Raw genomic sequence first — 9708 nt, 5'->3', positions numbered from 1 at the left:
ATCCAAATTTCTAAAACGCATATTTTCTTTAAAAAAATTCAGTTCATTCGATAATAAATAGAATCACAGGATAGAACCGCACACAAAGTAATGAATAAAAAAATTAATTTGATTACTATAGTAAAGCAAATTTTTATACGAATAAATATTTCAACTCTTAAAATAAAATTAAAAGAATTAAATTAAAATGTGGCAAAAATTAGACTTTTGGGTGAATTGGCAAGAATATTTACAATGCATTTGAAAACCTTACTTTTCGGAATAATAAAATGTAATTTTGGCAAAAAATGTAATAATTACTCTTAAAATTACTAAATTTTAATTTAACAATATAAATTTAAATAAAATTAAGTAAAAAAAAACAAGAGAAATATATTTACAGGAAAAAATAATAAAATAAGTTTGAAAAACAGTTGGGATCTAACGGCTGGGACGCCTGAAGTTTCCATAAAACTCGCTCTGCGGCACAAGCTCTTCGTCCGCGGAGCCATTTCTTTCTCCTTCTCTTCGCCTCTTCGAGCACTGAGATATATAGAGAGAAGAAGGATGGTTTTGAGATATACAGATATCAGAGAGGACATCATCTTTTGGCTCTTTTGGTGCGTGCTTCAATCTTATCTTTTTCTTCTCCATTTATATCTCTGTTGATGATAAAATTATCAGCCTGTTCTTTCTTGGTTTTGCAGGTTTTGAATTCAAAGCTGCTGTGAGAATTGATCTTAGAAACCTTTCACCAGAGATAAGCAAGGTATTCATTGAATTTTATTTTTTTTTCATTTTTTCCATTTTCTTTCCATTTACTAACTGCCAATATAATGGAGATTTTGTCATTTCACTTGTATTTTCTTGTCTGATTTGATCGTATTTGCCAAATTTTAGGTGTTTAGTCTTTTCTTTCATTATAGTATTTTATTCTTTTAAAGCTGATGTCATAGTTTCTTATTGTCTTGGAACTTGTAACTATCTTTCATGGAAGAAGGTGGTGGTGGTTGCCGGAGGCTCTCGCTTTTGGACGAAATGTCTGCATTTGAGAGAAGAGACCTTGCCGGCTTGACTTTGGATGCCGTGTTGAACTCTGCCTATGAGAAACAACCACCGGTGATCGTTTCTCCAACGCCTGCTCAGGTGAACAGAAGTCTTTTGGACATAATCCGCAACGAAGAGCGTCATGGTTCCTTATTTGGCCACAAGGACAAAAGCTGGAAAGCATTCAGAGAGCGCCTTCGCCAGAAGCGCGCCGGTTCTGCTTGGACCTCCTCCGTCCCTATCCCTGCCTCTGATATTCCTATCCAGAATAACAATTATAATTTTAACAATGGTACTAATCAAAGATCCTTCATGTGCCGCCGCAATTCGGCGCGTTTCACAACCGTTTCCTCCCCCACATCGGGCGAGTCGATTCAGACGGATGACTCCAGACAGCAAATGTCTCGCTGGGGCTCCTCCCGGTGCCGTTCACCTACACCGTCCGAGTCTACGGGGTTAGATGGATCATCTATGCACGCTCTCGCGGTGGGAGATGGACTTCCATCACGGAGTTTCATGCCGCAAATGTCGCCGCACAATTGCCCCGACCTACTCCAAGACAGCGACGAAGAGCATCGAGGAGCGGCATTGGCGAGCGAGGGAATGTTCTCGGCGAGGGAGGCAGTAGTGGCACAGGAAGCGGCGGAGGCAGCTGCTCAAGCAGCGGCTGCAGCTGCGTCTGAGGACGAGGAAGCGAGCGGCCCAACAAATGAAGGGACGGCGGAGGCGGAACCAGCGAAGATGTCATTACTGGACTTGTTGGAGGAGACAGACAGGGAGATGGGATTGGTGGGGTCGAGTTACACTGTGGGAGATAAGAACCGGGAATGCTACGAAGAGGAAGAAGGTGATGATGATGATGAAGCGGACGGTGGGATAGAGCACACATGCTGCGTGTGCATGGTTAGGCATAAGGGTGCGGCATTTATCCCCTGTGGCCACACCTTTTGCAGACTATGCTCAAGAGAGCTTTGGGTCCAAAGGGGTAATTGCCCTCTATGCAATGGGTTCATTTTAGAAGTTCTTGATATTTTTTAGTTTTTTTTTTCCCTTTTTAATTTCCAATCTTATCTACAATCACAATAAATTTCAAATTCATAGAAGCATCTTTTTTTTTCTTTTCTGCCCTTTATTTTGGAATCTTAGTGATTTATTTGGATAAATTTCGAAAATGATAAAAGCCTTATTTAATTCAAAATATTATTTTTATTTTTAGGAGTATGCTATTTGTAAATTTACATTTTGAAAATTAGCTCGTTACAAGTAAAAAAAAATGGTAATATATATAATACAATTTAAATTGTAAAAGTTAAAGGACAAATTGATTATTATATTCTACTTGTTCGAGGAAGTGTAGTTTGTAGAGTTCCATTTAAATAAATTACTTTTAAAATTACTTATCCACTATAAAAGAGTGGAAGGATTTACTTTTAAGAAATTAAATAATCTAGTTAGCCTTTATTCTTTAAAAGCAATAATTCGGTTTGTGTTTTAATTTTATCAAATTAATAAAAAAAAAACTAACATATTAATAGTAATAACTAGATATAGGTTATTTAATATATATTTATTTTTTTTAAAATGAGAGAAATATTATTAATTCAAAACAATCACAGAAACTATATGAACAGAAGAGACATGAATCCAAACTTCTTGACCTGACTCAAAATGAGCCAATGTTCTAGGACTCAAAATGAGCCGATATTACTAGAACATGAGCAACAGTCGTACAATACTTAAGTTTGTTTCAACCGTAATTAGACATGCACTATTAATTACCATTAAGCTATTATCTATATGTATTTAAAAATTAAACAAAACATACTAATAGCATTAAGTTCCAAAAATTCACTTCCCAGAAGAGGTGGCCTGTTTGTTCTTTATTGAATGAAGGGTTTAATAATGTATTCTTTGGATTAAGGAATCTTCTATATTGGATTACACAATGAAATAAAATAAAATAAATGGAATTGTTATTTTTGACATTAGATTGTAAAATTCAATAATTTGCAACTAACATTTAACTGAAAACTATCCAAGTAGAAAATGGAGGAATGAATATTATACAACGAATCCATTTAAATTTTTTAAATTAGTTAAAAGACGTTTGTATATAAATATTATATCCTACACAAACTTTTAGAATTAAAGAAATACTTACAATAAAAATTTTATTCGATACAGTTTTGATCGGTTCGGCTCAGGAATAGAACAATAATCTTATATTACTAGAAGAGATGAAAAACAACACTCATTATCTTTGATTCAGTACGCAACATTGATGTAAGAACATTTCACAAGAGCATGCATGAAACAGGGAATGCAGAAACATCAAATATCTGTCATCCATGAAACTCTTCATCTGTAAAGAATACCAAAAACTGATAATTATATTCAAGGAATTGCACTTTCTGAAGGAAAAATAATAACCAACTCCTTTGTATCAAAACAAACCGAGCTCAGCAAACAAAATGGAACAAATCTATGGCTACACATTTCAACTAGAGCTCTGCTGTGTGGGAGTCATATGAAGCTCCAAAGTCCAACAAACAAAACCTTAACCTAAGCAGCTTCTTAGAAACCTACTTTTTCTTAGGAATGATCTAATTCACTACTGCACATGTATGACTGCTATATCAATGGATGAACACAGAAATTGCCTTCATGCAAATCGAATTTGAGACGAGAATAGGTGCTTTCTAATCCATGTTAAATACGACTTTCAAATAAATAAGCTTTGCACATCTAGTGCTAGAGGAGTTCAGAGAAAGCAGTAACAGGGGCAATTCTGAAGAAGACAAAAAACTACACAGGATTCTTTCATTAGTCCTAAAAGAAAATGTTAAATATGTATGACACAACCGCCATTGATGCCTAAAATACTACTTGAAAAACATACACACTTTAGTGTCATGTGTGAATTCCGAGAACAACCTGAACAAAAATTTCACTATCAACATTTATACTTGAAGGCCCGAGAATGGTACAGAGCAAAAAGGAAGTATAATGGGATAAGTCCATCAGGCCAGCAAACCAGAAGTATGGAAGAGACACTTAACTAGTCAACCTTTGGTTCTCATAATGGTGATGCTTCCTTTTCCACCTTCAGTGCGAACTTTTGTTTTGCCAACGACAGGCTTCCCTGAGAAAGCTGAAGTAGGGAATGTAGCAGAATCTTCATCATTTTGCTTTGATTTTGATGGTGGAGTGCTGATCCGTTGGTTTATGTCCTTCAGAGTGACATCTCCATGGAACCCACAGGGTTTGATGAAGGCAAATGGATAGACGACAGATGAAGCCAACTTAGTGGGCGTTCGTATAAAAGACTTCTTTCCTTAAGATGCAAAAGAAATTCAGGGATAAAAGATAGTTAAAAAATAATTTAAACAACCTGCAAAGCACAATATACTTTCTAGAAAATGCAATAATCCACGTGTTATGTGACATTTTGATGGTTAACGTTGCTTCCTTTGTTCCCACGTTAATAAGAAAAAATTTTGATGGCTAATGTTTGCTTCCTTTGTTCCCCCAGTAATAAGAATAAGGCAGGCATTCCAGATGTGAAACTGTTACCAAACCACTGCAAGTTTATACCCGATTCAGTCATGGATCCAAGTCAAAGCAACCACATATTGAGCCTCTGAATTAGTCAAATATTTCAGTTATCTTTTAGCTATCTTTTAGTTAATTGTTTTAATGATTCCCTGTTTTTAAAAGGGTATTCCTCCACTTTTTATTTTATGTGGTTAGTTGAGGAGGGTGTTCCTCCGTGTTGAAGTAGTGCTCCTTTGATGTAGGAAGCAGTTATACTTCCTTTCTGTATTTAAGCAATAACATCAATGAATATGATAGCTTCCTGTATTTAAGCAATAACATCAATGAATATGATAGCTTCCAAAATCAGTTAAGTCTTAAACGCTTTAAATCTCAGAGGTTTCAGGTTCCCTTCTTTAGAGCCTAAATTGTTAATGATCAAATGTCGTAAAAAAAACTAAGAACCCAAATACTCAAACTCCTGCCATACCCTTAGCCCACGGACACATAACCAGATCCACAACCCGGGACCATAATAGTTTGGTATCAGAGCTTATGGGGGCTCTGTTCAAGATCAACTCGCCAAGCTTTTTGACTTGTAGACTGAAATGAAAAAATTGAGCAATTGCACGCCAAATTGGATGCAATGTCTCAGGAATTGGAATCGACTAAAAAAATGTTGCAATCTAGCAGCACTGACAGTCAAGCAAAATCAAGGAGAAATAAGGGAATTTTGGGTGCTTCGGTTTCCGAAAGTTTGGGAGGAAGTTCGATAGTACCGAAATTTACAAAGCTTGATTTTCCTTGTTATGATGGGCTGGAAGACCCTTTGGGGTGGCTTGCCCGATGCCAACCTTTTTTTAAGCACCAACAAACACCCGAAGAGGAGAAGATGAGTTCACCTTCGTACCATTTGGAGGGGATTGCTCTGTGGTATATGCAGCTGCTGGATGACATTCCAGATCCCAATTGGGATGAGTTCACACATCAATGCAATCTTCGTTTTGGGCCTCCAATCCGCAGCAACAAATTAGGCAAATTGGCGAAGCTAAAGCAAACTGGTTCTATTGCAGAATATCAGAACCGTTTCGAAGCCTTGGTGTCACACGCTGGCACCTTCACGCAGGATCAAAAGGTCCAGTTGTACCTCAGTGGATTGCAGGACTCCATTGTTGTTGAGGTCGAGCTACATGTTGAAGTAGTGCTCCTTTGATTTAGGACCACTTTTTATTTCATGTGGTTAGTTGAGGAGAGTGTTCCTCTACGTTGAAGTAGTGCTTCTTTGATGTAGGAAGCAGTTATACTTCATTTCTATATTTAAGCAATAACATCAATGAAGAGGATAGCTTCCAAAATCAGTTAAGTATGAAGAGGATAGCTTCCAAAATCAGTTAAGTCTTGAGCACTTTAAGTCTCAGAGGTGTTCCTCCATGTTGAAGTAGTGCTCCTTTGATTTAGGACCACTTTTGATTTCATGTGGTTAGTTGAGGAGGGTGTTCCTCCATGTTGAAGTAATGCTCCTTTGATGTAGGAAGCAGTTATACTTCATTTCTATATTTAAGCAATAACATCAATGAAGAGGATAGCTTCCAAAATCAGTTAAGTATGAAGAGGATAGCTTCCAAAATCAGTTAAGTCTTGAGCGCTTTAAGTCTCAGAGGTTTCAGGTTCCCTCTTTTAGAGCCTGAATTGTTAATGACCAAAAGTCGTAAAAAGACTCTTAACCCAAACACTCAAACTCCTGCCATACCCTTGGCCCACAGACCCATAACCAGATTCACAACCCGGGACCATAACAAAAACCAGTTAACAGAAAGTGGAACAAAGAGAATAACTTCGTTGCAATAAACTGACCAAAAGTGAGAAATTCAAATATCGTTAGAAAGCATCCATTATATTGTGTCCATATACATTTAAATAAAGAGAACATTGAGCAATGAGGAATACCTTTAAAAACTACATTCTGAGGAGTCCGAGCAACATGCTTTGGAGCCATATTAGCTTCACTTCCAAGTGGACCATTGCAGAACTCTACAGCAGCAAGCTAATATTATGCACGTTGCATCATGATATTCATTTTGCACTGTACATGATACACAAAGAACAATCGTGCATATTTATGCATATATGTGAATGGAAAACAATGCAGTATACCTGAAATATCAATTTGAACATCAGATGCTCCAGCAAAATTCCTAAGTTTCACAAGATAAATCAGTCAGCCTTTATTAGAACAATAGTCAAACTAGAGTCTAAAGTTTAAAGAAGCATACATATCATTGGGACTAGACTGCATCTCACTGTCATTAAGGCATTCAGCCAGCCACCTCTCAGATGACTGATCCAGGGCCTCGTAACTGGAGGCAGACACATCTGCTTAACATATGACATAATTGTTACAAATCCTGAAGTATTGAGCTAAAAAAATCACATACTCCAGCTTCAATTGGTTTCTGGACAGAATGTTGATTCTTGAAAGAGACAAACCTGAAAACACAGGAGTCCAATCTGATGCTTGCGGTAAAACTTCATCAAGTGAGTCCGCCCTCTCCTGAACATAGAATTCAAAGGCCAAAACATTAATCACTGACACAAGTATAGTACATACTTTAGTATTCTATCAATGATGTAGGGCCAGATGAAATTAAACGGGTAATATGTTGGATTGATGAAAGGCAGAATTAAGCTAGTTAAAAGAAAATGGCAAAGTTCTGCTTTAAAGATCCAAATTCCAGGCCACAACAGCAAAATTATATATCTCCAACATCAAGGTATTGCATATACCGCAATTAATTTTGCCTTTGTGTATGATTAAATGACATGTATGACAGGCTTTCCCACAATAACAATATAAAGGTTGTATTACTACAAAATTTAAATTTCACAGACAGCCTATTCTTTATCAACCAGGTCGCAATGAAACAAGTTTTAGATGATGAAAAGTCAAAAAATTAAAGGGATATCTATCATTTACATTTGATAGAAACACAGACAGCATCTCTTCATTGCAAAAAGGGGAATCAACTGCTTCAGTATCAAACTGTAACATCCGGCGCCTCTTTAATTGTGAGGAAGTTTCCTTTCGTTCTTCTGGTTCCTTCCGCATGTTATCTGAAACACATTCTTTCCGATTAGAAATGGCAGCAAGCAACTTATAATTAGGAAAACCAGAAAAAACAATAATAATAACTTGTTAAGAAAATGGGGAATAAAGCAATACCACTATTATTAACATGGTAAGCCAAATCCCCACACGCCTTTACTGGGGTTGTTTCATCTACCATGTAAGAAAGATCCTCCTCATTCAGAGCCACTTCATTCCATAAGCATTGAGATCCATCTGCTGAGAACATAAACACCATGCAGACATCAGATTTGTTTTATTACCTTGCTTGGCCCAATCACTAGCTTCAGTGACATATTTTTCACTTCCAAGCAAATTAGAAACCATGCAACAACTTACCATAATTCGAGTCCTTTTGAAGACAATAATCCTCCCCATGCCAATCCCATTGTCCTCCATTGCCACTTCATAAAATAAGGAAGATATTCAGAATATTAGGCTTGTCAAAACACATCTCTAAAGCCTAACAGCGTAACAAAGTAATAGGCAAGCAGCAATGAATGCAATCCTTTAGATGAAAAATGGTCACATATCTCATGCTTAAGAGTTATGTTTCATTCTGCACTTTACTAAATTAGTAAACTAAGCCTAAAGTCAGCCTCACATCAACATAAATGATTCGAGTAAAAGGAAACACAATCACCAAATTTGCAGACAATATCTATCAGAGATGGATCACCATTCAGCAAATTAAAAGGAGATGGGAAAAAAATAAAATCGGCTCATTGCATCCAATTTTGAAGCCCAAAGCAAAAAATCATAAAGATTTTTATTGTTTGGATCTATGCAGGATAAAAACTTTAGACAAAGGTATGTGTTTTGGCAATTTTCTTTCATGACCAATTATCTAAACAGATAAGAAAAATGAAAAGAGGAAAGAAAAATAGAATGACCCACCAAATTGTTCAGAGCCCACATCCTCATCATCATCATTTTACCATCAAACAGTACAAGATAAATCCAGCAAACTCAAAAAACAAAAAGAGAAAAAAAGAAATAAAAAATTTGAAATTAACAAAACCAGCATAAATGTATAAATAGATACATAAACAGAACTAAAATGTAGACCAAAAAAATCTGGCAACCTCCATGGATGATTTAAAAAAAAAATACATGCAGGTCCATGAAAACCCATCTTACAAACCACTCAACCAAAAGGAAAAAAGAAAAATAGCAGCTTTTTTCTTAAGAAAAGTGGTAAAAACACTTCACAGAACATGCATTCCTAAACCAACCCATGAATGAAGACCGATTTCAGAAAGAGAGATTTACCCGTCATTGTTGTAATCCATCTCTGCAACTCAACAAAAAGCACACTCAGAAATAAAAAAAATTCTCCTTTCTCTCCCTCACCCACTTTACCATAAGAAAGAATAGCCGTTACCCAGAGATCGATTCAGCTTTCTCTACACATAGATACCCAAAATAAACAATATATATACACACTCGCATACAGACACGCAGACACAAAGTCCAGCAAGTGTGCTCTGCTTCAGATATTCTCTCTCTCTCTCTCTCTCTCTCTCAAAAGCGCAGTCTCCCCTTCTCTCTCAAAAGCGCAGTCTCCCCTTCACCCTATTTGTGCGCTTATATTAATTGCAGCCATTCCTGGTGCGTGATGGATTCGTATTCAAGACAGAGAGAGATTCCAGAGATGGGAAAATCGGAGAGGACCACTACATCCACTGGACCTTCCGCAGGCTACGCTACTCGAGAAATTATATTTCCTTTAGAGATATTATTCAGTTCAATTTTATTACTATTTAGTATTTAATTTTTTTTTTCAATTAATCCAGATTTTCCTTCCATAATTTAGCGCCTTTTTCATTCACTCCTCTCTATTAGCGCGTGGGTCAACTGTCCAATTGTGCAAAGAAAACTGTCAACAACTTTATAGGGTTTGGTAATACCGGTGGACGTGGCGCGTATGTGTAGGACATGTTTTTGAAAGTGACATTGCTCCTTGCCTCGTTTTGTATAGTGAGGCTGATACAGCATCGACCCGACCCGACAGAACTTTGTGA

General features: G+C 36.8%; 2 protein-coding genes across 6 annotated transcripts; one reads left to right on the top strand and one right to left on the bottom strand.

Annotated features, from left to right (window-relative positions):
* The first annotated feature begins 449 nt into the window (after positions 1-449).
* On the top strand, positions 450-2143 carry LOC110630299. 2 transcript variants are annotated; one of them, XM_021777721.2, is made up of 3 exons: positions 450-599; positions 687-748; positions 980-2143. In XM_021777721.2, the coding sequence occupies exon 3, from the start codon at positions 1018-1020 to the stop codon at positions 2062-2064; it is 1047 nt and encodes a 348-aa protein (XP_021633413.1). In that variant the 5' UTR covers positions 450-599; positions 687-748; positions 980-1017; the 3' UTR covers positions 2065-2143. The 2 variants fall into 2 exon arrangements, with proteins under 2 accessions (XP_021633413.1, XP_043805921.1); XM_043949986.1 differs by having other exon boundaries at positions 687-2143.
* A 1676-nt stretch (positions 2144-3819) lies between these two features.
* On the bottom strand, positions 3820-9423 carry LOC110630302 (protein XRI1). Of its 4 annotated transcripts, none has more exons than XM_021777729.2 (9): positions 8957-9423; positions 8024-8088; positions 7781-7900; positions 7535-7671; positions 7048-7111; positions 6834-6933; positions 6715-6755; positions 6508-6591; positions 3820-4360 (listed from the first exon to the last, which is right to left on the bottom strand). In XM_021777729.2, exons 1-9 carry the CDS (start codon positions 8974-8976, stop codon positions 4089-4091), a joined length of 903 nt encoding a protein of 300 aa, XP_021633421.1. In that variant the 5' UTR covers positions 8977-9423; the 3' UTR covers positions 3820-4088. The 4 variants fall into 4 exon arrangements, with proteins under 4 accessions (XP_021633421.1, XP_021633419.1, XP_021633422.1 ...); XM_021777727.2 differs by having other exon boundaries at positions 7781-7903; positions 8957-9421; XM_021777730.2 differs by lacking the exon at positions 8957-9423 and adding an exon at positions 8582-8921 and having other exon boundaries at positions 7781-7903.
* Positions 9424-9708: the final 285 nt, after the last annotated feature.

Source organism: Manihot esculenta, chromosome 13, assembly GCF_001659605.2.
Source record: "Manihot esculenta cultivar AM560-2 chromosome 13, M.esculenta_v8, whole genome shotgun sequence".
Classification (NCBI taxonomy): Eukaryota; Viridiplantae; Streptophyta; class Magnoliopsida; order Malpighiales; family Euphorbiaceae; genus Manihot; species Manihot esculenta.
The sequence above is the reverse complement of the archived record's forward strand: the minus strand, read 5'-3'. Positions and strand labels throughout refer to the sequence as shown.